The sequence below is a fragment of the Mauremys reevesii genome, linkage group 1, assembly GCF_016161935.1.
Source record: "Mauremys reevesii isolate NIE-2019 linkage group 1, ASM1616193v1, whole genome shotgun sequence".
Taxonomy (NCBI): domain Eukaryota; kingdom Metazoa; phylum Chordata; order Testudines; family Geoemydidae; genus Mauremys; species Mauremys reevesii.
Window position 1 is genome coordinate 43,923,230 of NC_052623.1, and position 27,742 is coordinate 43,950,971.

General features: G+C 44.7%; 1 protein-coding gene across 9 annotated transcripts in view; it reads left to right on the top strand.

Annotated features, from left to right (window-relative positions):
- The window catches only part of RNF17 (ring finger protein 17), a 227,700-nt gene that overhangs the window by 14,613 nt on the left and 185,345 nt on the right, over nucleotides 1–27,742 (top strand). For 8 of the 9 annotated variants that reach the window (XM_039498951.1, XM_039498917.1, XM_039498969.1 and 5 more), the window contains 3 exons: nucleotides 5,648–5,703; nucleotides 10,733–10,832; nucleotides 24,841–24,921. In XM_039498951.1, the coding sequence (XP_039354885.1) occupies nucleotides 5,648–5,703; nucleotides 10,733–10,832; nucleotides 24,841–24,921 (237 nt within the window). Of the gene's footprint in view, nucleotides 1–5,647; nucleotides 5,704–10,732; nucleotides 10,833–16,953; nucleotides 17,090–24,840; nucleotides 24,922–27,742 lie in introns of those variants that run through there. The other variant, XM_039498962.1, reaches the window with a different exon arrangement.

The following is a 27,742-nucleotide window of genomic DNA, read 5'->3' on the forward strand; positions in this document are numbered from 1 at the left end:
ATCTCTCTCCGTCTAACACCCCAGCTCCTTTCACAGAATAGAGGATGCATCCTCCATTCCAATCCACAGGTGATTCACCTCAAAGCCTGATTCCTTTTGAATAGCAGATGTGACATGAGCAGATGCATGTAAGTGCACAAATGGATTAGATTTTACTGCTGATACACCTCCCACCAAGTGGATGCAGCACACGTTCTGTTGCCACTTATCCTAGACCGGGGTGGGCAAACTTTTTGGGCTGAGGGCCATGTCTGGGTGGGGAAATTGTATGCAGGGCTGGGGCAGGGGGTTGCAGTGCAGGGTGTGGGAGGGGGTGCGGTGTGCAGGAAGGGGCTCAGGGTATGATATTGGGGCAGAGGAGGGATGCGGGATGTATGAGGGGGCTCAGGGAAGGGGGTGCGGAGTGCAGGAGGGGCTAAGGGCAGGGGTGTGGACTGTGGGAGGGGGTTCAGGGCAGGGGGTGGGATGCAGAGTGCAGCAGGGGGCTCAGCAGGGGGGTGGGATGCAGGAGGGGTGCAGGGTGCGGCAGGGGGCTCAGGGCAGGGGGTTGGGGTGTGAGGTGCAGGCAGGGGGCTTAGAGTGCCATGCCATGCTGCTCCAGGAAGCGCTGCAACCCCTGGAGGAGGGGGGATGGAGGGCTCCGTGGTGCCTTTGCGGTACCTCCACTGAAGCTCCCATTGGCTGCAGTTCCCTATTCCTGGCCAATGGGAGCTGCGGGGGGCAACGCATGGAGCCCTGTGCGCCCCCCCCCACCTGGGGGCCCACAGAGAAGTAGTGCCAGCCGCTTCTGAGAGTGGTGCGGGGCCCACGGCACCACAAGGGGCAGTCCTGTGGGCCAGATCCAAAGACCTGAGGGATTGGATCTGGCCCACAGGCCGTAGTTTACGCACCCCGTCCTAGACTATATGCTACACCTTAAACGGTATTCACCAGCTGCATTTGGGTACGCTTGGTGGCAATCACTACTTTTCACTGCCCTGTCATTCTGTCTTTGCACTTCCACTCATGAAACATTTTTTGTTTTGAAGGATCTCCAAAATCTTTACGATCAGTCCTCATTTACGAGACTAGACCCCTGCCTGGGACCTTCATCCTTGTACAATGTTCTCTGACTAGACCCCCATTTGAACCGATGGCAACTTGTTCTGAAGTGTATCTATAAACGAAAATATCCTTCCTTGTGTCATCTCTTCTGCTCGATGAGTTGGCGAAATCATGGCCCTTATGGCATATCCACCATATTATAAGGGCAAAGTTACACTACACCCACATCTAAGATGTTTACCTAGGGTCCCAACATCTTTCCATCTCAACCAACCAATACACCTTCCTTGCTTCTTCCCGAAGCCTCACAGTAACCAACGGGAGGCAGCTCTACACACCTTAGACTTTAGACGAGCATTAGCCTTTCACTTGGACAGGACTATACCTTTCCGGAAGTCACCACGCTTATTCATCTCCACCAACAAAGGATCCAGAGGCACTGTCATATCTAAAAAAATTCCTTTCAAAGTGAATCTCCCAGTGCATACATTTATCTTACGAACTCCATGATAGACAGTCTCAATCAGAGCACAAGTGGAGCACTGTCATGGGGTGCACGGCCGGCCCCTCTTCCTCTGGGAAAGTCCATGGAGACTTCAGCTCTGTGCAACACCTGTATCCTTTATTCTTTAAGCCTTTTCCCACCACCAGTGTCCAACTATATACAATCCTTACAGGTTTCTCACCTACCGCAGGCTGGGTCAGTAACCAGCTTGAGGGCTTCCCCCTCTCTGTCGCTGTGTCAAGGCTGATTTCCCCACTACGGCACTTTGAGTGCAAAAGGTGGGGGACTGCAAGGATTCTAAAAATTAATACTGGCCTCTCCAGGCTTGTATTAAACTTCCAAGATAACAGCTTTTCTCGGACCTTGGGTGGGTAGATGATGCCACCACCCAAGTGCAAAACCCTTTTGAGAATGCAGGAAGTTGCACTTGGGAATTCCTTCCTGTGGGTACCCTCAAGCCCTTTCACACCCCTCCACCAGGGAAGAGCTGAGAGAGAGAAGCAAAGGAAATCAGGTGTTCCCACCAGCTAATTAAACAAAATGTGCACGCACCCAGTCCTGTTCTTAAAAAAGATAAATTTTATTAAAAACAAAAAGAAAATACATCTGGAAACTTAGGCTATTGCTAGATTTTAAAAAGAACCACCTACAAGGATTAATCATCAGGAATAACTTTGTTGAGGTCCAGCTTAAAGGTTACAAGCAAAACAAAAGCATTTGGGGTTGGCACAGAGGAATCCACAAGCCATAAAGAAATAAAGAGAGATAAACCTAATCGTTTCTTCCTAGACATTTCCTGATTACTTACATATCTACGAGGTTTCAAATTAGTAGTTTCTAAGTATGATTCAGTGATTTTTTTCATACCTGGTCCAAAGCTTCTTGCAGCATAGTTGCAGCCCTCTCTGCCTCTCCCCGAGAACAACAACAGACAGATAAAAGGGGAGTCTTGTTTTAATTTTAAAAAGTTCTAGCCTTCCCATTGGCTCTTTTGGCCAGGTGCCCACTCACTTCCTTTTACCTATGCATAGCAGTGATACTTTTTAACCCTTTACAGGTAAAGCAAGTAGAGAAGAGCTACTAAGAGGGATTTTATAGCTAGCCTATCAGGCTGGCAGGTGTTCCCAATCGCCAGGCAGACATAAGGCTTTTCAAACAGCCCCAATCTATTTCCCCCTTGATTGGGCCTGGTGTGGCAGGGCCTGATTAGGTGTGTGTGTAGCAGCACCCTGCCACAAGCACCCATAAGGACATCACTTGAAGAAGAAGAGGATTACTCACCCTGGGTGGTAACTGAGGTTTTTTGAGATGTTTACCTATGGATGCTGTACTACCTACCCTCTTCCCCTCTCTTTCGGAGCCAAACAAACATACGCTCTGCAGCAGAGAAGGAGCTGGGGGTGTTTGAAGTGCACAGTGCTATATATACATCCTGCGCACAGTGCGAGATGGGGGAGGTGGGCATGTGCAGTCCGAAATGCACTTGTCTGATCCCAGGCGCAGGGGGCATTGCCATACCTACAAGTAGAGCACCCATAGGGGGACACATCTCGAAGAACCTCAATTACTGCCCAGGTGTGTAACCCCCATCTTCTGCGGACATAGTAATCATCCTGGAACCAGTCTCATCTCAGATATTTCTCCAATATTTACATAATCCAAGTTACTTTGGTTCCAGTACTGGAAGGTACTAATTATGTAAATCTCCCTGTGACCATCATCTGCAGTATCAATATCTTTTTCTCTCAGTGTGGATCTCATCAGTCTGGTGCAACACCTCATCTGCATCTTCATCTCATGGCAATAGAAGCCCTGTGTTCTAGATTTTTCTCCTTGTTTTTTCTAGACTGGTTCCTCCAAGAGACCTAAGGAGCCTTTCTCATCATAGATCCCATACTTCTGAGAGGTCTTAGTCACTTTGCTATCCACCACTATGGCATCATATGCCTTTTTCATACAGGGTGCAGTCCTGACCTTACAGGTCAGCATGGAATCCTCAACATTTTCCTACTCTGTATTTGTCTAACCCAGGTCTAGGAATATAGCACCTCCTTAAGAATGATTTAAGATAACACAACCATCTAACCAGGAGCTTCTCCAAGAATTCATATAAGAGGCTCATAATGAGGAAGATCCTGTGGGGGAATATGAAGACCAGCCCATTTGTCTGGCTGGTTCATATTCATATGTAGATGACATCTGCTCCTCCCATAGTCTATCTGAAGGCCTTTCAGAACTTGCATTGACATTCCTTTAAGGCCTTAGACATATCCCTTGAAGTAATTCAGGGAAAGTCTCAATTTATGTATGTTCAACATCCATGCTCCCAAGACTGCTTGGCTTTGCCAAACGAATATATCTTTCATCTTGCTACAGATTTGTGGCAGACCCATGCATATATTTCAGCCATATCTAAAAGAGAAGATTGCAAATTTCAGGTTCCCTGAAATGGGTTTGACTATTCTTTTATATATACCTTGTCCCTGGGTCTTTAGTTGTAGACATTGCTCATGAAAATCCAAGCAGTCTGTATGTCAAAACTTAGGGATATAGACTGAAAAAGATGGACCTTCTAGGGAGAAGGTGTATTCTTTGGATTCAGAAGGCCAGTTATTGGGCTCTTCTGGCTAAGTATGACATTCTTTGTCGGGACAAGAACCTCCTAGCTGGGTATAAAGCTTCCTCAGGACATCAGGGATAAGTTCAAAGCGGTAGCCATGAAAGGCCAGTTGGTGGCAAGGACTGCATAGGAGGCTTTTTTGGATGCTTCTGACATTGCAGCTAGGTCAGTGGCTACCACAATAACTATGCACAGATCATCATGGCTGAAAGACCACAGTCAGAAACTGTCCTTTTGAGTGTCGTGAACCTTTCAACTCAAAGACCAACTAGGTGCTTCATTCTTCAAAGGACTCAAGTAACCCTTTGGTCTCTTGGCTGCTGTACTTTCTGCAGAGGAGAAAGCAGTCTAAACCTCCATCCTTCCTGAGACACAGACCTCCCTGCAGCTGTATAGACATACTATCAAAGGACTTGTGATTTTTTACAAAAAGAGACCTTCATCTACTGGCACTGCACACTCTTCTTGGGGTCAGAGGTTGCAGATTTGATGCAGTGATCAAGAATCATGGACCAGTTTGTGGAGTCATTGACCCTTTTTTCTCCCTTTTGGCAATTGCGTTTCTTTTAATATTTTTTGTGAATGCATGAGCTGCAGTTACTACCAAGTCTTAGAAGTTATCTGGCAAGGATATTCAATTCAATTCCAGCCTGTACCAACTCTGCATCCCCTTTTCCTGCCCCTCTCAAAGATCTCACAACAAATTCATCTGTTGTTTCTAATTTCAGATGGTAACGCTTTTGTCAGGAATTCCTTTTCTAATGTCCATGAACTGGCTTTCAACTCTTGACTTGTAGGACTCTTAGTTCTATGTGGTAATCCAGTGGTTCTCAACCTTTCCAGACTACTGTACCCCTTTCAGGAGTCTGATTTGTCCTGTGTACTCCAAGTTTCACCTCCACTTAAAAACTGCTTGCTTACAAAATCAGAAATAAAAATACATAAGTGTTACAGCACATTATTGTTGAAAAATTGCTTACTCTCTCTTAGAAAATGGCAATAACTGAATGCTACTTATATGTAACTATATATACAAATAAATAGGCTGGGGTTTCAAGGGAATTGGGCACTGAACTCATACTTTCAGTGGAATTTGGATGCCTGACACCCGTATACTCCATTGAAAATCCCAACCATAATCAATTCCTCTAACACAATATGTTGGAAGGCGTATTGCTATGAAAGCCCAATAAAGAGTGAACAAACAATGGAAAAAACCTCTTTCATGAGTAGTAATTTTTCAGCTGTGATAGAGTTTTAAGGTCACTGTCTGGAAACTATGCTGTTAAATGTCTAGTTACTAATGTAAATAGTAATCTCTTTAAAACATGACCCTGGTCAGAGAAAAGGACAAATGTTTACTCTAGGTGAAATCCTGATTCCATTAAAATCAGTGGAAAGACTTCCCTTCAGAGGGACCAGGATTTCGCCCTCTGATGGGAAATACTTTACTATAACCTTTCTCCTTTTTAATTTAGATGGAGGTTGATGTTGAACAAGGAATTTGCATTAGAAATTCGCAAGCACTAAAAAGGTAAACATGCATTCTTAACACCTGCTTTATTTTTCATACAGTTTTGAGCCAGTGGGGGGGGACATGTTTTTTTAAAAAAAAACAAGTCTGTCCATCCTATTTATCTCTTATGGTAATTATTCGCAAAGTGCTTAATCGAATTTGGTTTCTTAATGCACAAATACATTCAGGATTTTTGTGTAACTAGATAGCTACATACAGTCCAGTGCAATCAGCACTCAGCTACCTTGCTTGATCCAAAACAGAAGACAGTAGGTCTTCAGCTTCTTGCTTATTAACAAATACAAAGTTGTAAAAGGAGAACTCACTGTGGAGTGCAGTGACCTGTCCAGGCTATGCTAACTGTGAGGAAAGCAGAGGCTAACCAAGACAAAAGGGATAACTTATAATTTGTAGAACTTTATAAGGGAAAACCCAGAAATTGTACCAGGAGCATAAAGAACATTACAAAGTATTACTGTTTATAACAAACTCTAGGTTACCAACATGTTAACCTTTGCAAGCTTGTACCTGTACTCTTCCTTACTCTACGGAGTTAATACCAAAGGCATTGTTATCAACAAGAACAAGAGATTACTCAACAACCTTTTCTTTCTTTGGCTGTAAGTACAACTCCATTCTTGCTGCCCTGTTCTTTACATCTCTTCAGCTTGAAGTGCTCTTTAGATTCAGTGGTCCTGTAGTTGTACCTCTTTTGACCAAGTTTATCTTCACTTGATGGGCCCTCATTTGTCCATTAGGCACCTTTTGAACTGTATTCCTTCAATAAATGTTCAGTCATTCTCTCTGTTCCTATACTCTTGATCCTTTGTGGGTGGGCTTTTCATTTACTGTTTTCAGGATCTATTTTAATCTAAAACAGCTTTTTGATCAATTCCCCTTTTCACCAATTATATTACCTTTCAGTTTTTTACATTGATGCTCTCTCTCTGATATGTCTGTCCATTTTATTTTCCTCTACTTTACTTTTCTAATAGTGTCTGCTCATATACCCGGGTCTATATTTTTTTTTTGCTTCTCCCGACTTGGAGGATTCCCGTCTTTCCTCCTTCTCACTTCCGAGTCCCCTACTTTTATTCTCCTATACTTCTTATTTTATCACCTCACCTTCTCCTCCAGCTCCTATTCATCCACTAGCTCAGCATCTAGATTCTTCTCCTTGGCTCCTTCTTGTCTAACAGCTTTTTCCAACTCCCCTCTTTGGTTGGATTCCAGGCACCCTCCCAAGCTTGAGCTGCCCTCTCATTAGTTGTCTCTCTCCCCAGAACAGCATTCTGTGCTGCTGCATCAGGGTACGGGTCAGGTTACTATAGGAGCACTCCCTTGAGTTGGGACACAGCATTGCTTATTGCAGGGGTCTTCCACTATAGTGCTCCCTGTTGTCTGTTGTTCTGGTTCTCCAGTGGTCTGTCTTTGGTGGCCCAGACCTCTGGCCACACTTTAGGATTGGTCCCTGTTCTGAGTAACAAAGTCCAAACAAAAAGACCCAAGAGTCTAATTGCCTGTCTTGATAAATTGGAGAATTAGTCTGAAATTAACAAGATAAAATTCAATTAAAAACAAGTGCAAAGTTCTTCACTTAGGAAAGAAAAATCAAGTATTCCACATTTTGTAGTTGTGTAACAGGCTAGGGGAACTAGTGCTGAAAGGAATTTTGGGGGGTTATAGTGGATCAAAAAATGGAGTGAGTGAACAATATGTAAAAAAGGCTAATATAATTCTGGAGTTTATTAATAGGAGTGACGTATGTAAGACCTGGGAGGTAATTGTCTCACTCTTGGCACTGGTGAGACCTCAGCTGGAGTATGGTGCCCAGAATTGGACACAGCACTTTTAAAAAAAGATGTGGACAAACTGGAGAGAGTCCAGAGGAAAGCAACCAAAATGGAGGTTTAGAAAACTTTACCTACCCCCCCCCCCCCAAAAAGCCGCCTTGTTTAGTCTTGAGAAAAGAAGATGGAGAGGAAACCCTTCAAATATGTTAAGGGCTGTTATAAAGAGGAGGATGATCAGTAGTTTTCCATGTCCAATGAAGGTAGAAGTAGTAATAATGGGCTTAATCCCAAGAAGGGAGATGTAGGTTAGGTATTAGGAAAACCTTTCTAACTGTAAGGGAAGTTAAGCTCTGGAAGAAGCTTTCAGGAGAATCCCCATCATTGGAGATTTTTCAGAACAGGTTAGACAAACAATTGCTAGGTATGGTTTTGGTCTGCTTAGTCCTGCCTCTGCATGGTGGGCTGGACTTCATGATCTCTCAAGGTCCCTTCCAGCTCTCTGCAGCTATGGTTCATCATGTAACCAGACTGAAAGAGGACATATGGAGGCTGAATAGCTATTCCATTCTCTTTCAAGTTCAGTTGTAGAGAAGGCTCACTCAAATCAAACTTCTGTGAGTGGGTCCACTTCATCTGTGGGTCCAGCAAAAAGACTTATCTGAGAATTCTAGGAATCCAAATGTGACAGAATTGCCATCTGGTATTGTGATGAAGTTCACAAGACTCAAGTCTTGGGATACTTCAGCATCACACTGACAACACCTCTGTGACCATCGCCCAAAATATCAAATTTTAACTCTACACCTTAAGGTTTCTACAGGTAATCCTTAGACTCACTCACACAGCCGCTGTACTGTGGACTGGATGTGGGCTTGAGAAATTCCCACTGTCGTGGTCCTATCACTTCCTCCTTTGAACAGAACTAAAACATTGCCTCATTGCTTGGCAGAAAAAAATTACTATTGTTTGCCTTTAAACTCTTAGACTCTTCAAGTTCCAAACTTTATTTGTTGGCAGCCTGCCTGGCCAAAGGCTGCATAAAAGTTATTGAAACACTGAATAGGGCTAATAGATATTCTAGCACCAAAGCACTCTTTCGAATTCCACCTGTTACAGAAAAATAGGGAAGAAAGAAAAATGTGAGTGTTGGTGGCTGCTCTGATTCAAATATACTTAAGCTACTGGAGACCTATTTCTTATTTATTCCTAACCACCAAAGTGAACTTAGTGTAAATTATACTTATGCCCATTTTAAGGCCCTTTATGCTGCCAGTGTGGAAGAAAGGTGGTCTTTTTAGTATAAATGAGAATTAGGCCCAAAGAACTTCTGCAAACTATGGCACCCCTCTAAAGGAATCAGAGGATCCCTTTCTTCTGACATAGATTCAGTAAAGGCATGTATTACTGAACTTGTTCAGACTGTAAATCACTTCATAGACCCAAATTTCCTCCAATGAATTGAGAACACAAGACTTTTGATGTGAGACTGTTTTCAGAGGTAGTCATGCTCATCTGGTGTGGTCTCAAGTCCACCAAAAATAACAAACTGAGTGCAGGGCCAGGAACTCAACACATTCCTTCCGAGCATTCTTTTGGGGAGGTTCTATGGGCTGTTAGTAGGAGGTCAGATTAGATGACCATAATGTTCCTTCTCTCCTTGGAATCTATGAAATATGCACCATTCATACAAACAGGAGCCATGGAAATTTTGACAGCAGTCAAGACCACCAAATGCATATCTGCTTATTGCTGCTCTTGCCTGGTACAAGAGAGTAGAGAACCTGATATCCTTGCTGGCAGATTGTAGGGAAGAATCTACCACCTGCATTTCATTTTAATAGTCTAAACAGTACTAAATCTTTCACTTGATTCTAGAGAATTTGCAAACCATCATCGTCTAATCTGTTACCTTCTCAATTAGTTTGTTCAGGAATCAAAAAAGACTCTCAAACATTATCTGTCATCTCCTGATATCTGGTATCCTTCTCATTAAGGCTATAGGTCAGGGCATGGTACAGAGACAGTACTTGTTGAATTACTTCCTCCTGTCCAATGATAAGGGAAGTATGTCTTTAATGATCAATCATCCCACTGGGCATGTCTGTGGCATTTGATATCATTGAACACCAAGTACAAGTGCTACTATTTCAAGATGGGAAAAACAGAACTGCTGTGAAATGGTTCAGATCCTGTTCCTTGGACTAATCCTCGAGGTTCCTTTATAAGCAACTGTCCCTTCACCTCCGGTGCTTTCATTTGCAGAATGCCAGAAGTCTCAATCCTCCGTCTCATGTTATCTGTATGTGTAAGTAATCAGTTGAACAGACTAGACAATGCAGGTTGGCATGCTAGCAGTATCTACGTGACACCAAGCTTATAGCTCATTCACATCAAATGCAAAAATCAGCATTTCCTAGGTTTTTCAGTGCTTTTCTGAAATCCACTGAAGAGCACCTAACTAAAGCTGAATCCAAGTAAGATTGAGATGATGCTGGAAGGAAAGAAATCTAAGAACTTGTCCCCTCTATAACATCTCCCACTCTAGTAGGAATAGGAGTGGAGAGGTTATTTTAACTTTTTTGTATTTGGCATTAGTGTGGTGGCTACTGGAATACTGTGTCCAGTTCTGGTATCCACGTTTCAAGAAGGATGTTGATAAATGTAAGAGGGTTCAGCGAAGAGCTATGAGAATGACTAAAGGATTAGAAAACATGTCTTACAGTGATAGAACTCCTTGAGTCTATCTATTTATCTAACAAAGGGGTGGTTAACTGGTGACTTGATTAGTCTATACCTATGTGGGGAACTAATATTTAATAATGGGCTCTTCAGTCTGTCAGAGAAAGGTATAACATGATCTAGTGGCTGGAAATTGAAGCAAGACAAATTCAGACTGGAAATGAAGCATAAATTTTTAACAATGAGAGTAATTAACCATCGGAACGATTTATCCCGGATTATGGTAGAGTCTCCATTACAATTTTTTAAAATCACAACTGGGTGTTTTTCTAAAAAGATCTGCTCCAGGAATTATTTTGGTCAAGTTCTGTGGCCTGTGTTATGCAAGAGGTCAGACTAGATTATCACAATGCTCCCTTCTGGCCTTGGAATCTATAAAGGATGTGGGGAGGAGGGAGAAAAATGTGCAAAATGAGAATCAGAATGGTCTTTAATGCATCTTTCAAAACACTAATTTTTAAGAAATGCAATTTCTTCTGCATGACTTGTTAAATATCTTTTTTTGGTAAAATTAGGAGCTACATCCCAGATGTCAAAGAGAAAAATGTTCAGTCTGCTTATTCAGACTACCATCTGAATCTCAAACCAGTTTGGATTACATCAGCAGAAGACATGGTATGTAAATGTTGTTTCTTATAATCATTTTTATACTACTTTCATATCAAGTGCTTCACTTCTTACAGCGTGCAGGCCAAAAGGCTGTAATCTTACAAGTCAGGCATCTTTGTTTGAATTTACATGTCACTGTACTACAAATAATGAAGTATTTGACAAGAATGTGATACAGACCAGGATTCCGTGCTCATCTGACTGACCAGCTGTACCTTTTAGAGTTCTGTTCTTAGCTTTTAGAACCACCTGAGTCTTCCAGACCTCTAAAGTGATTGTTGTTCCTCGAGTACTTGCTCATCTAGATTCTATTCTAGATGTGCATATGCCCACGTGCACAGTTGTCGGAGATTTTTGCCTTAGCAGTATCCATAGGGTTGGCTGTGGCGCCCCCTTGAGTGCCACGCTCATGTGTCAGTATATCAGGCGTTGCCGGCCCTACACCCTCTCAGTTCCTTCTTACCGCTTGTGGTGGTTAGTTGGAGTGCTTTGCCTTGCATAGCAAGGGCTAGCAGTTTTGTCTCTTCTTACTTTGAGCCTTAGGGCCTTGTAAATAGTTGTTTATAGTAGTTAGTGTTAAGTAGTTAAGTGTAGTTAGAGTCCCAGCTGGGACTTCACCCCAGGCAGCGCATGCCCTGGTCTCTGGGGTTTAAGCCTTGCACGGATTGTAACAGGCCTATGTCTGTAAGTGACCCCCACAGCAGCTGCCTCAAGTACTTGGGGGAATCATATGTGAAGGACAAGTATCGTATCTGTAAAAAATGTTGACCCAGGACTCAGAAAGAGCGGGATATTCATTGAGGGCTTTCCTCATGGAGGCTGCCCTCTGTCTGGCTTCCGAGCCATCCTGCCAAGACTCAATTCCTACTACCTCGGCTTCGGTGTGCAGTGCACACTGGGCTCTGCCCAGCACCGCTCCCTGTCACCGGTGACCAGAAAGAAAACTCAATTTACGGCACTGCCCTTTGGCCTCTTATCGACCCCGAGAGTGTTAACGAAATCGCACCAATGGCTGCTTACCTGAAACATTGAGGGGTCCAGGTCTTCCCATATTTTGATGACTGGCTCATCAAAGGCAGGTCTCAGGAACAAATGCAGAGGAGCCTTGATCTAGTGGTTCCATCTGCTGTGATCTGAGCCTGTTAATAAACAAGCAAAACTCCACCTTAATGCTGGTCCAACAAATAGAGTTCATTGGGGCAGTTCTTGACTCCATGCAAGCCAGAGCCTTTCTTCCAGAAGCGTGATTTCAGGCCATGTCAGAACGGATCTCCCATGTGAAGAAGCACCTACTCACCGTGGCCCGCACCTGCCTGTGGTGGTTAGGACACATGGCCACATGCACATACATGGTCAGTCATGCCCGGCTCCATCTTCAGCCTCTGCAAGCGTGTCTGGTGTCGGTCTACATTCCCAACAGGCACCCAGGTAGTCAGGGTGCCAGATCACATCCAGTCGTCCCTGGATTGGTGATTGGATGCTGGGTTGGTGTTGGAGGGAGTTCCCTTCGTGGCCCCATCCATGTCACGGACCCTGATCTCCAATGCTTCAGACCTGGGCTGGGGAGCCCATCTGGGTGAGCTAAGCACCCAGGGCTGCTGGTTGTGGGACAGTCTGGCCCTCCATATCAGTGTTAGGGAGCTCAGAAAAGTTCACCTGGCCTGCAAAGCTTTCTTGCCCCGCCTGAAGGGCAAGGTGCTGCAGATCTTGATGAACAATACTGCTGCAATGTATTACGTCAACAGGCAGGGCGGAGCCACGTTGTTGGCCCTTTGCCAAGAAGCTCTCAGCCTTTGGGATTTTTGTGTGTGGCATGCCATTCATTTGGTAGCCACGTACCTGCCTGGAACCAAGAATGTCTTAGCAGATCACCTCAGCAGGACCTTCACTTTTCACCATGAGTGGTCGCTCCATCCGGAGGTGGTCGGCATAATCTTTCAGAGGTTGGGGACTCCACAGGTGGACCTGTTCACATCCAGGCAGAACAAGAAATGCCATGTGTTTTTGTTTGTTCCTGGGAGATGGACAGGGGCTCCTTATCAGATGCGTTTCTCATCCCGTGGTCAGGGGCTATGATGTATGCCTTCCCGCCAGTGCTGTTGATTCACAGGATCCTTGTGAAGATCAAGCAAGACAGTGCGAGAATTATCCTAATAGCCTCAGCATGGCCTTGCCAGCGCTGGTTCGGCACATTGCTGAACCTTTCAGTAACCGCCCCGCTACAGCTACCCCTCTGGCTGGACCTGTTGTCCCAGAACACGGCAGCCTTTTGCATCCAAACCTGGAGGCGCTGCACTTGACAGTATGGCTGCTGCATGGCTAAACATGGACAAATGGGAATGCTTAGCCAGTGTTCAGCAGGTCTTTCTTGGTAGCAAGAAGCCCTCCACCAGAGCGACTTATCTGGCCAAATGAAAAAGCTTCACATGCTGGGCCTCAGAACAGCATATCTGGGTCTCGCTGCAGGAGATCCTGAATTACCTGCTGCACCTCAAACTCCAAGGTTTGTCCATGTCATCAATTAAGGTTCACCTGGCCGCTATCTGACTTTCCACCCTCTATTCCAAGGCAGTTTGATCTTCTCACGACATGACAGCCTGTTTTTTGAAAGGCCTTGAGCATCTTTACCTACACGTCTGGGATCCCGTTCCTCCATGGGACCTGAATCTCATGCTGTTGAGGCTCATGGGACCTCCTTTTGAGCCTCTAGCTTCCTGCTTCTCTCCTGGAAGGTTTCGTTCAAGGATATAATATATATATGGTTTCCTACAAGGATATAGTCCAGCTGTGACTGCACCTAGCATTTCTGCCCCCAGTCATTTCCCGGTTTCATACTGGTCAGGACATATACTTACCCATCTTCTTTCCAAAGGCTCATACATCACATGAGCGCAGGCTACATATCTTGGATGTCAGGAAGGTGCTGGCCTTCTACATAGATAGAAGAAAGCCATTCCGTAAATCAACGCAGTTGTTCGTTGTGGTGGCAGACAGAATGAAAGGTCTTCCAGTGTCTGCTCAGAGGATTTCGTCCTGGATCACAGCCTGCATCCGCTACTGCTATGAGCTGGTGAAGGTGCCTCTGCCGGCAGTTGTGACGGCACACTCAAATAGGGCGCAAGCATTGTCAGTGGCCTTCCTGGCACAAGTACCAATGAAAGAGATCATTAGGGCCGCTACCTGATTGTCCAGCCACATGTTCGCATCTCATTATGCGCTTACCCAGCGAGCTTGAGACAACGCTGAGTTTAGCAGAGCAATGCTGCAAACTGCAAAACCGTTAACTCCGAGCCCACCTCCATGGATACTGCATGTGAGTCACCTAGAATGGTATTGACATGAGCAAGCACTCGAAGAAAAACCGGTTACCTACCTTTTGTAACTGTTGTTCTTCAAAATATGTTGCTCATGTGTATTCCATTATCCGCCCTCCTGTCCCTCTGTCAGAGTTGCTAGCAAGAAGGAACTGAGAGTGCGTAGGGCTGGTGGTGCCTGATATACCGACGCATGAGCGCGGCACTTGAAGGTGCCATGGCCAACCCTACAGATACTGCTAATGTAAAAATCTGACCGCACACGTGGGCATGCACACGCCTAGAATGGAATGGACATGAGCAACACAGCTCGAAAAACAACAGTTACGAAAGGTAGGTAACTGTTTTTTCTGAGTAAACAAATGGAAAAGATTTAAAAAAAAAAAAACGATCACCACATACAGCAGCACCTTTACAAATAGTGTAGTTTTGTCATGGCTAGAAGTGCTTATCTTGTATATTTTCAGGCTGTTGAGCTAAGCAAAGTGGTTGCGTGGTGTGTGTCTTCTTAAAAATGCTGTTAACTTTTCTCACCTGATCCTCTGCATTGGGTGTATGCAGTCCACACTAAATGTACTGTGTTTTTGAACAATTTTAAAATATGACAAAGCGGAACTGAAGTCACTAGCTATATCTAGTGCATTTATCCTCTTATTTGGGCAATATCCATGCGCATCCCACTTCTTGTCTGGTGAGGCTGTGTTCACCCTATTTTGTGCCATGGGCTGAGATCTTACAGTTTACATGTAGGTGGGTGATGGTGGTTTTATTTTGGGAGCAATTATAGGAGTCATACAGGGGCTATCTCATTTGACCCCCTCCCTCCGCTTTGTTGGGGTGTTTTGTTCTCCAGGTTACTGGATCTGTGAACATTGGCATAATTGCCAACACAAGTAAGAGATCAGGTTTCAAGCACTCTTTTTCTTGGAAACACACAAATACAGTCAGAGTGCTGGCCTCCTGATTAGGAAGGATGTTGAATGCAGGGTTTTGAGGGAAAGGTATGAGGCTACTAAGTATAAGAACTGGTCTATGCTAGAAAATTAAATCAATCCAGTGGTGTTGCTCCAGGGTATGGAAAAATCTACATCCCCGAGCAACAGTGCTAGGCCAGCGTAATAATTTTTCTGTCAGCCTTCTTGGGGAGGTGGATTACCTGTGCTGACAGGAGATTTCTTCCTGTTGGTATAGGTGGTGCCTACACTGAAGCGCTACAGCAGCATAGCTGCAGCATTGCAGCTGCACTGCTGTAGAATTTCAAGTGTAGACAAGCCCTAATAAAAGAATAACAAGTGACTTCAGCTACCAGGATATAAATTGGTTCCTCTTCTGCAAAGGGGAAAGGAGACTCAGATTTTACTTAGGCTGTATCTTTTAAAATTATGTCTAAGACAATGCTTTTGTATCTTTTTAATTTAAGATAAATATAAACAATTTGAGCTCATTGCTACAAAGGGGAAAATGTAGTCTTGCTTTCCTTATTTCTTTAGAATCTTAAATCTGTATTACTAATTAAAAAAAAAAAAGAGTTGAAGTTTCTTAGGGATCGCATCCCATTTAATACCTTCTAGGTCTCCACATGTGTTAGAGGGCATGTGCATGGCTGCAGTGAACACTGCTGGTCACGGTAAGGTTCTAGATGGACTGCAGGCCTGGTGCAGAGGCGAGTCGCCAGGGGAGTTGGTGGGGGGGAATGTTGGAGAGTGAGCCCGGCCTTCACTCACCCTGCAGCAACCGTTCCTGTCCCAGTAAGCTGGGCCCCACACTGGGCGTTGCAACCTGGTGCCTGGGGTCACAGTGTCGGTCATGTTTGACCTGGCTGCCCCTCTGTCATGGGCAGCTGGGCCAAACCTGGGCAAGGCTGCAAGCCTGTCCTCCAGGTTGCAATGCCCAGAGTGGGGAGCTGGGCCCAGACAGGAGCTGCTGCTGCGGGGTGAATGTGGTGTTATGCTACTTTATGAAGCGTATACTGTTTTATACAAAGACTTATTAGTTAACTTTTGAAATATAACATGTTAGTAGCGGCTGTGTTGCTGATCACTGTGCTGTGTCCTGGCTCTGCTTTGCTCTGAGTTTCTGCAGGATGTCTGACTATTAGTTCCTGGGTTAGTGACCCAATCTTTCCATGCATATGAATTAGTCCGTTAGAATATTCAACACATCCTTCTTTTTTTTAAAACACAACCAACCAAGTGAAACAATAACATAGTGGTTCATATAGTGGTGAGATGTGATTCCCCTGCTGCTTAGTAGTTTTCAATTAGTCTTTGGGTTTTTTTACCATTCTGCCTCAACATGTTCTCATCTCCATTGAGACAGTCTCCTCCCTTGGAGTACTGGAGCAGCATCAGGTTCCTGTGGTCATGGCAGTGTGTTTCCCAGATAATTAACCTGGGTATCTGATGGTCTTGTCTGTTAGACTACAAGGGAAGGGGACCTCAGTAGGCTATATCACTTTTGTGTGTGTCAGTGTTACTACCAGGATGTGTCTAGTTTGATGTAGGTGTAAGGGACCAGAGTATTGGTAGTCTGGGCTGGTGTCACCAAGTCAAGGATGTTCACGAGGTGGTAGTCAGAGCACAGGGATCTGAGTAATCACTAGAGCCGTGATCAGTGGGCAAGAGACAGGGTCAGAGATCAGAGTTGCCTTTTGATTCCAGGCTGGTAGCTAAGAGTCAGGTTCAGAGTCAGTCTGGCATTGGAGACTGGAGATCAGCATGCAAATTGAGGTGTGGAGTCACAAGGCAGAAGTCTGTGGTTGCCCAGGCAACTTCCTGGGACACACTCCTGGCTAAATAGTGAGCCATGGGTCAATCCAAAGGCCACAGGGTGCTGTCGCTCTAGACACTTTTGGTGGCCTCCTAGTGGTGACATGGTAACATCAGCTGCCCCAGACTCTGCAGACCTGAATTCTAGTCCGGCAGATCCTTACACTACGTGGTTTTACTGGTAAATCCTGAATTACATGTGTTGATAGCTCATAGGGGACGTTGTGGTAAAAGATGCTTACAGTTCTGTCTCTATAAATATTCTTGCTTTGTTTTGGTCTCACATGCTCTTGGAGGAACCAGATGAATCATCTTATCTTTATCTCCCCAAAAACCATTATTTCAAATTTCAGCAGATTCTCCAGGGCATAGTTCCCTCAAGTGCACTGTGATTTTGTTATAGTGGGACTTTTTATGCCTTTACTACTTTCCTGTCTGCTTCTGTTCGTGCATTTGTTCCTGAGCTGCACTCCATTTAATCTTCAGCTGAGGACGTATAGTTTGTATCTGACATCTCACCAGAAGCTCTGCAGGTAACTTACTATGATTTAATGGTGCTGCTCTGTAATTTAGCAGTGCAACAAGAGGATCTTCCATTGCATGTATTGCTTTTTTAAATAGTCTCAACTATTTTTACACCATATTCTGCAAATCCATTTCCCTTTGGATACCTAGGACTAGAAGTAATACGTTAAAACCCTTACTTCTCTGCAGAAGTCTTGAAGTCTGTTCTTGAACACTGAGAGCCATTGTCAGTCTTAACTACTTGTGGAATCCCAAACCTAGCAGAAATAGCATTGAGTTTTTACATGACCTGGTTGGATGTGACCTCGGTCAATATTTCTACCTCTGGGTAGTTTAAGTATGCATCAAATATAACCAAATAGTCTATCTTCTAGGGCAAGGGTTGCCAGCCTGTGGCTTCGGAGCCGCATGCAGCTCTTCAGAGGTTAATATGCAGCTCCTTGCGTATGTGCTCACGCTAAGGCTGGAGCTACAGATGCTAACTTTCCAATGTGCTGTGGGGTGCTCACTGCTCAGCCCCCTGCTCTGCCCCTGGTCCTGCCACCACTCCGCTCCTTCCCCCGAGCCTGCCATGCCCTTGCTCCTCCCGCCTCTCCGCCAGAGCGCACTGTAAAACAGCTGATTGCGGCGGGCGGGAGGCATGCGGAGGGAGAGGGAGGCGCTGATTGGCGGGGCTGGCGCTGATTGGCAGGGCTGCCCGTGGGTGGGAGGTGCTGGGGGCTGGAGCAGGTAGCGGATGGAGACTGCTGACATTACTGTGGCTCTTTGGCAATGTTCATTGGTAAATTCTGGCTCCTTCTCAGGCTCAGGTTGGCCACCCCTGTTCTAGGGTAAAGATCTCTACACCCACTCACCAGCTGACACATGCCTATTTAATACTGGTCCTTTGGGTATGGTTGGCCTATGGGTTTGGCATGTGGCATAAATATTTACCAATCAGTGATGTAATTGTTCATGCTTAGCCAATAGAGTGCTTCCCATGCCCTTCTTTGCACTTCTCTATACCCAAGTGACCTTCATGAATGGCCTTTACCATGTTTTTTTCTGAGTTCAGATGGAATCCCAATGCTCTTACCTATGAGAAGAACATATTCAACCATAGACAGCTCATGGCTGAAGGGAACATACTGTTTTATGCATGAATTGTTTTCTCTGTCAGAGTATGACTCATGGGCGGCAGCATCTCATTCTTCACTATAGCGCTTTTAGCTTTGACCATGAGTGAGGTGAAGTGGGGTCCTGAATATTTTATCGTGTTGGTCGGTCTGTCTGTCTCTGTCTCTGAATTCTAGGTGGTGCCTTCCACAGGTCCTTTTTTGCAATGGCTATCAATGGTTTGTGACCAGTTTCAATTACAAAAGATATTCCATACATGTAGTTGTGACAAGTGTCACAGCCTGTCATAACAGATAGTTAAGGGTTAACAAGCTCAGTAACCTGATGAACACCTGACCAGAGGACCAATCAAGGGACAAGATAGTTTCAAATCTCTGTGTTCCTTGTTGGGTCTTTGTTCTCTTTTTGGATCTAAGAGAGGCCAGACATATCTTCAAGCTCTCCAAGTTTTCCTGAAGTATTTTCTTCTATTCAGTATAGTGAGTATTAGAAAGGCGGTTTAGTCTTATAATTAATTTCTACATTTGCAATTGTGTGTTTGCTGAAGAAATATCTTTATTTCTGTTTGCTGTTACTTTGATTATTCTGAGAAAGGAGGGGGGTGGGAAGCAAGCCTCTCCAGGTTTATAGCTAGACCCTATATATTTTCCATCTTGGTGTTATAGAGATAGTGTACTTTCTTTCTTTCTTTCTTTTAATAAAATCCTTTTCTTTTTAGAGCTTGATTGATTTCTTCCCTTGTTTGGATTTTCAGGGGAAGGGGATGGGGGGAAAAGTGAATCCCTCTTTGTTTGATTCAATGAGTTTGGATCAAGGTATCTCTCCTAAGGACTAGGAGAGGGGAGGGGGGAAGGAGGTGGGGGAGATAGGTAATTTCCCTTTGTGTTGAGATTCAAGGAGTTTGGATCTGTGTTCCCCAGGGAAAGTTTGGGGAGTGTGCCAGACACTGGCTGGTGGCAGCGTACCAGATCTAAACTAGGATTTTAGTTTAGAGTAGTCCATGCAGGTCCCCATCTTGTGGACGCTAAAGTTCAAAGTGGGGGAACAAACCTATGACACAGCCAAATGCAATTCCCAGGATTTTCTTTTCAGTCTGTGTATTTGTACTCTATTTGCGAAAGCTCTCTAGGCATATGCTTACTGGACTCCAGCCACGGCCTTTCTTTTGGAGTTGCACTAAACCTTTTCAGCATCTGTGGTATCTTTGTAGGGCATATGTCATGTCACATGAGCTCCCGTACTACAATATTTAAGTAACATTTTCAGTTTGTCTTAATTTCATGCTATCTAGTCCAGTTTGTTCCATACCATTAAGTAATAGTTTTCTCGTATTTTTTATCATCCAGGTTATGAATTTGCCTAGCCAGGTCACCATACCTGTACACCATTGTAAATCTTTTTTTGCTTTGGGTTTGGCATTCTAAGGATGGCTTGTACGTTTGCTGGATCTGGCTTGGCTCCACTTTCTGACAGAATTTCCCCCAAATAGAGAAGTTCTGTCTTTGTGAACACGCACTTTTTCTTCAACTTCAATCTCCAAGGCAGCAGGCAGGAGCAGCACATGGCAGTGGGGGGAGGGACAGCTGAACTGCTGGCAATTGGTAGCCTGCTGGCTGCTGCACAGGGAACTTAGGGGAGCTGATGGGGGGGGGTGGTGGCTGCTGGTCCACCCTGGTTCCAAGCCCCCATCAGCTAGCTGCAATGGGCTGCTCTTCCTCCAAGCAGTGGATAAAGCAGGCGGCTGCCAAACAACGTTATAAGGGAGCATAGCACAACTTTAAATGAGCATGTTCCCTAATCAGCAATGAAATGACATTAACCAGGATGACTTTAAGTAACAGTTACTCTATACCCCAAATTTAAAAACGTAGTAAGAGAACCAAAAAAGTGGCTAAACAACAAACTAAAAGAAGCAGTGAGAGGCAAAAAGGCATCCTTTAAAAAGTGGAAGTTAAATCCTATTGAGGAAAATAGAAAATAGCATAAACTCTGGCAAATGAAGTGTAAAAATTATAATTAGGAAGGCCAAAAAGGAATTTGAAGAACAGCTAGCCAAAGACTCAGAAAGTAATAGCAAATTTTTTTTTATGTACATCAGAAGCAGGAAGCCTACTAAACAACCAGTGGAGCCACTGGATGATCGAGATGCCAAAGGAGCACTCAAGGATGATAAGGCTATTGCGGAGAAGCTAAATGAATTCTTTGCATTGGTCTTCACAGCTGAGGATATGTGGGAGATTCCTAAACCTGAGCCATTCTTTTTAGGTGACAAATCTGAGGAACTCTCCCAGATTGAGGTGTTGGTCAGAGGTGGTTTTGGAACAAATTGCTGTTAAATTTATCAATAAGTCACCAGTACCAGATGGTATTCACCCAAGAGTTCTGAAGAAATTCAAATTGCAGAACTTCTGACTGTGGTTTGTAACCTATCATTTAAATCAGCTTCTTTACCAAATGACTGGAGGATAGCTAATGTAATGACAATTTTTAAAGTAGTCTCCAGAGGTGATTCTGGCAATTACAGGCCAGTAAGCCTGACTTCAGTACCGGGTAAACTGGTTGAAACTATATTAAAGAACAGAATTGTCAGACATACAGATGAATATAATTTGTTGGAAGAATCAACGGGTTTTTGTAAAGGGAAATCATGCCTCACCAATCTACTAGAATTCTTTGAGGGGGGTCAACAAGCATGTGGACAAGGGGGATCCACTGGATATAGTATACTTAGATTTCCAGAAAGCTTTTGACAGGGTCCCTCACCAAAGGCTCTTTAGCAAAGTAAGCTGTCATGGGAATATGAGGGAAAGTCCTCTCATGGATTAGTGACTGGTTAAAAGATAGATAGGAAACAAAGGGTAGGAATAAATGGTCAAGTTTTCAGAATGGAGAGAGGTAAATAGTGGTGTCTTCCAGGGTTCAGTAACTGGGGTCAGTACTAGTCAACATATTCATAAATGATCTGGAAATAATTAAGTCCAAAGCAGACTGTGAAGAGCTACAGCAGGATCTCACAAAACTGGGTGACTGAATTTCATCTGCCATTTTGTTGCCCAATGTTTATAAATGCAAAGTAATGCACATTGAAAAACATAATCCCAACTATACATATAAAACAATGGGGTCTAAATTAGCTGTTACCACTCAAGAAAGAGATCTTGTAGTCAATTAAGGATAGTTCTCTGAAAACATCCACTCAACGTGCAGCAGCAGTCAAAAAAGCGAACAGAATGTTGGGCATCTTTAAGAAAGGGATAGATAATAAAACAGAAAATATCATATTGCCTCTATATAAATCCATGGTATGCCCACATCTTGAATACTGCATGCAGATTTGGTCACCTCATCTCAAAAAAAGATGTATTTGAATTGGAAAAGGTTCAGAAAAGGCAAAAAAAATGATTAAGGGTATGGAATGGCTTCTGTATGAGGGGAGATGAATAAGACTGGGACTTTTCAGCTTGGAAAAGAGATGACTAAGGGGGCATATGATAGAGGTCTATAAAATCATGACTGAGGTGGAGAAAATAAATAAGGAAGTGGTGTTTACTCCTCATTCCCAAGGATTAGGTATCACCAAATGAAATGAATAGGCAGCAGGTTTAAAGCAAACGAAAGGAAGTATTTCTTCACACAACATACAGTCAACCAGTGGAACTCCGTGCCAGAGGATGTTGTGAAGGCCAGGGCTACAACAGGGTTCAAAAAAGAACTAGATAAGTTCATGGAGGATAGGTCCATCAATGGCTATTAGCCAGGATGGTCAGGGATGGTGACTCCAGCCTCTGTTTGCCAGAAGCTGGGAACGAGCGTCATGGGATTGATTACTTGATAATTACCTGTTCTGTTCATTCCTTCTGAAGTATCTGACATTGGCCACTGTCAGAAGCCCTTTGGTCTGATCCAGTATGGCTGTTCTTATGTTTTTATCCACATTTCTTTGGTACTATCACTGGTGAGTGCACCCAACCATAGGCACTGGTGTCCTCCTGGCCCGGGGGTACTCAAGCACCAGCTCTGCCCCAGGCCCTTCCCCCACCCTATCCCTTTCCCCAAGTCCCTGCCCTTCCAATTCCTGCCCAGTTCTGTCCCCTCCCCATAGCATGCCCCATCCCCTTCCCCCCTCCAGCGCCTGCTGTATGCTGCGAAACAGCTGACAGGCGGGGCAAAGGTGCTGGGGGGGAAGGGGGAGGATTTGATCGGTGGAGCCGCCGGTGAACGGGAGGAGCTGTCTGCCAGTGAGTGCTAAGCACCCACTAACTTTTTTCCGCAGGTGCTCCAGCCCTGGAGCACCCACGGAGTCAGCGCCTGTGCACCAAACCTGTAGGTTTCTCAACTCTTTCTATTGCAGTTCTTGCTGCTTTCTGCTTCTCAGGGCCAGAGGTACCTTCCTGGATGCATATAAACAGGGTTTGCATCCTTCTTCAAAATTATTTTGTGCATGACTGGCAGTTTTCCCAAACCTTTGAACACATCTGTATATTTCTCTACTAAGGTTTAGATTCCTTGCAGCAAGTTGTATTCTATATTAAATAGCTTGCATACGAGTCCCAATTGTTGACTTGATTACAGGCTCAGTATTGGTTTTCTATCTCCTATAATAATAATTAATAATAAAGGTATTCTTAGTCTTTTCTTTCTTGTGTGTAAGATTGTGCTGGCATCTGCCCCCACCACAGAAATAGGGGGAGTGCATTGTAAGCTCTCAGACATTTGACTGTTTCTCTAGTGGGGGGCTTATATTTTAAAGTTAGCAGCACTAGTGTGGCAATTACATTGGTGTCGGCACCTGTATCTACTGTATGTGATTTGTGAACCATTGGTATTAAGAGTGATGAACTAGTTATTGTGTACTGGCAGCCATTGCTGCATGGCATCAGCATACACTGCTTCCTCAGTGGAGCTATCACCATATTCCTGCACTGCATCCACAGTTTTCTGATGTCTGCATTGGTTAGCAAAATAGTTGTACTTGTGACACATTGCACTTTTGTCCAAATGCTGAGCATTGTCTGTATGCGTGTTTCCATGAACTTCCCACACATTTGTTTGGTCTAACCCTTCCACAGAATATTTTTTCACCCTTCCTTATATTGACTGTTGTCAGTGTGTTGCTTTTTTGTGCATGTTTCCTTCTTGTCCTGCTGTGCAGTTATCTTCTGCACAATGTCTCTGTTATCCGCTTTTATTAATGTTTGCAGTTGCAGTTTCGCGTGTTCTGCTGCTTTGCAGATGTTTGTGGCTTTTTCCAAAGTTAAGTCTCTAAATAGATGCTCCGATAGCTTTGCATTGTTAACACCTGCCACCAGCCTGTCTAATCAAGGAATCTCCTTGAGGCCTAAAGTTGCAGCACTAGCTTTTACTCTTCAAGTCTGTGTTGTAATCCTCAGTTCCTTTGTGTTCCTTTTTTATTATGTGGAAAAGGAATCTTTCATAAGTTTCATGCTTTGTAGGAAAGCACTGCTAGGACTTCCTCAAAATCTTCACTGTCCTCAGGGGAGAGCTGGAAGCTGTTAAAAAGGTGTATAGCTACGGTTAGCAGTAAGGTACTTTCTAGTCTCCATTCCACTCAATCTATTGCCATCACATATCACACATCATCACCGCCACCACTGTTTAAACTTCTTCCAGGACTCATCCATGCATAGGTGCTGGCTTCCTCTGGACCTGGGGGTGCTCAACCCCCCCCGCTCAGCCCCAGGTCCCGTCCCCTTTCCCCACCACTGTCCCGCCTCTTCTTGCCCCCACTCTGCCGCAGGCCCTGCCCCGCCCCACCCCACCCCTTCTCCCAAGTCCTCACCCATGTCCTGCCTCTTCTCGCCTGGTTCTGTCCCCTCCCCTGAGTGTGCCCCATCCCTGTTCCTCCCTGAGCCTCCTGCATGCTACAAAACAGCTGATCACGGAGTTGATCCAGCCGCTGGCAGGTGGGAGGAGGGAAGCTGGCTGCCAGTGGATGCTAAGCACCTGCGAATTTCTTTTCCATGGGTGCTCCAGCCCTTGAACCACTGTTCTAAGAGCTTGGATTCACACATGCAGTCCCCTCCAGGAACTGTAGTTGCTAAGGCAACTGCTTTTTCTTAGGTGGCTGTGCAATGCATCTTACTGTATAGGTGTTTTAAAGCAGTTTTTATCATTCATAGAATTATTTATTACTAAGTCCTAAATGGATGCATAATATTAAATATGAATTCGAGGTCCTTCCTCCAAGGTTTGTACAAATTCTGAAAATGTTGTCAAATATTTAATTTTTTTAATAATACAAACAGTTTACTATTGTAACTTTTCCCCCAGGACAAAAAAACTGAACAAGACATTGATGAAGCTTTGTGGATAACTGCTTTTAATCTTGAGCGTTTAAAAACTGCAGAGAAGGTAGGGTAAGAGATACTTGGATTCAGTGTGAAATATTTCAGATTTCATTTACTTATCAAAGTTTCATATTCCTGTAGGTCATATTGGAATTGTTTATCTTATCACAAAAACATTCTGTATCTGCTCTTGTCATTATCTTGGTCTGTGACCTTTTGGTATCTCTCCTTTTGGCTGTTCTTGCACAATTTCTGTGGAGTTGGATCCTCATTAAGGCCCTGATTCAGTAAAGTACTTAAGCCTATGCTTAGCCTAAACCTATGAATAATGCCCTTAACTTCAGTGGGACTGTGCATTTGCTTAAAAGTACCTGTTTATATGTTTTATTGGATTGGGGCAATATCTACCATTCTCTGTCACATTAGCAACTTGGTGGTTAATTTCCTTGGGGTTTTTTGTGCTTCCTTCTGAACTTGAAGATGGGTATGTACTACTTTTCATAGGCAGTTGAGGCAGTATTTCCCTAAATAAAATAGTCAGATCAAATTTTGATTTACATAAATCAAAATGTGCATGTTCAGAATACAGAAAAGAAAATGTGGAAGGAGAGATGTTAGGGGGCTTATTCCTTTACCCTCTCACTTCCCTGGTCCTTCTCGCATGAACAGAGAGCAATAGTACCCAAAGTCCAAAGGTGCAAACAATTCGATGTTTATTGGGGTGAACTATCAGCAAGCATGATTTCAGTTTCCTTCTTCAGTGTCCCCCTTCCCAGCTCTGACACCACAGAGCCTCGCCTGTGTCCCTGTTCCCATTTCCCCCCCTTAGCAAAACGTGGTTCCAATTCCCCTACCCCTATTCCCGTTCCCGCCTTACTTCCTGATTGACTGCAGACTGTATAGTAAAACTTGAGTTCTGCTTAGCTTTACCTTAACCAGTCATTTTACTGAAATTTAACTAATCAGTTCCAACACATTGTAACATAATTATTTAACCAATTATATCCCACCACCTTAATTGGTTTACACCCAACAAAATTAATTATACAGCAGACAGAAACAATCACAGAACCAGCCAGAGATTATACAGACAAACAATAGGGAAGTGGAGACTACAGTGATTGAACAATACAGAAATGAGGATTTCACATCCCAGCTATTGATAAGTGAGTTCTTGCCAGACAGGATGCTATCAAACTAAGTTTCCTTTTACATCTTCTAGGCTCTTCCTTTTCTCTGGCGGTGATAGGAATATCAAGACAGGATTGTATTCCTAACATCCCAATAGCACCTTATTTCAGTGTGACTAGTTTGGAATGTGAGGATGTGACCATACACTTCCCAGTTTATGGCTGCCTCTGCTACTTAGCCAAAGGCTGTAGCCTAAGAACAGAGCCCCAGACTGTCACAGTAAGAGAAGGCCCTTACACAGACAAGCAGTGATTTTGATTCTTTCTTTTATACCTCTATAACTAGCTTAGTGATAAGAATACACCTAAATTCTTAAAGTATAGGCCTTTGCAGACAGGCCAGAATATCTATAGCCTAATGGGAGACTTTAAAATACTGGGTAGCTGACTATACATTTATGGCAAGATTCTGGAAAATATCCTATAGACATATATAATGAAGTCCTTTTCCCCAGAATTTAACTTATTTAACAGATAATGCTTTTGGATTAGTTACAGAAAAAGTTTAAATTTCTGCAATTTTTTTTTTTTTGTTAGCCATGCACAAATGTGGCTTAGGCCTAGTCTGCACTTAAAGCTTGACATAGCTTTGGTGCTGAATTAGGCTGAATTGTACTAAGTAACTTTTAATTCCAAATAAACATCTGTTCCTATCTGATAGTAAAGCCTTGACAGCAAGTATAGGTTAATAAGGTAGTATGAGCTCTGTGTTTCTACCAGGCCTAGCACAACAGGATCCTGGTCCCTGACTAGGACTCGTAGGGGCTATGGTACTATAAATAATTGAAATGTTTCTTAAAGTAAGCCTGAGGAAGTGGGGAGAATTTGAACAGACATATCACTCTCTGATTAGGCCTGAAGCTGCTGGTTGAATAGGGCAGACAGCTAACATCCAGGGGACTGAAGTCAGGGCCGGCTCTAGGCACCAGCAAACCAAGCACGTTCTTGGGGCGGCACATTTTCAGGGGCGGCATACTGGCCATCATTTTGTTTTGTTTTTGTTTTGTTTTGGGTGGCAAAAGCCTAGAGCCCGGTCCTGGCAGCAGCAGCACGTTGTGCAGAGGGGTGCCCTGGGGCTGCTGCGGTTCGTGCCAAGGGGGAGCAGCGCCCACACCTTGTGGCTTGGCTTGTCAGTCTGCAAGCTGGGGGCACTCGGGCTGGAGCCGCCTGCAGGTGCCACAGGGCAGCTGCCCCCCAGCGCCACAGCCGGGGCTGGGGAAAGCGGCCCGAGCCGCCCAGGGACTGCGGCAGGGTGGCCAGAAGTGGCAGCAGCAGCAGTGGGGTCATAGACGGCGGGGTGTTGCCATGTGGGGCCCACGTCCCGCTCTCCGGGGCTCTGCTCCCTCTGGGGCTACCCTGCCCTGGCTCCTCAGCCTCCTGCCAGGGCGGTCCCCCAGCTTTGCCCTCCCGGGTCCCGGCCGGTCCTGCAGGCAGGAGCCCTGGTTGGAGGGACTCTGGGCTGAGGCACGGCCCAGGATCCCTGCTGCTTACCCTGACCCTGCCAGTGCCGGACCAGCTGGAGGCAAGTGGGGGAGTGGGCAGAGTCAGCACTGGTGGGGGGAGCCCAGGGCTGGGGCAGTAGGGGGTCCTGGTGGCGTCGGGGGGGGGAGAGCCCAGCACTGGGGCGGCAGGGGGTGGGGTGGGGCACTGGTGGAGGGGGTGAGAGCCCAGGGCTGGGGTTGGGGGAAGCCAAAA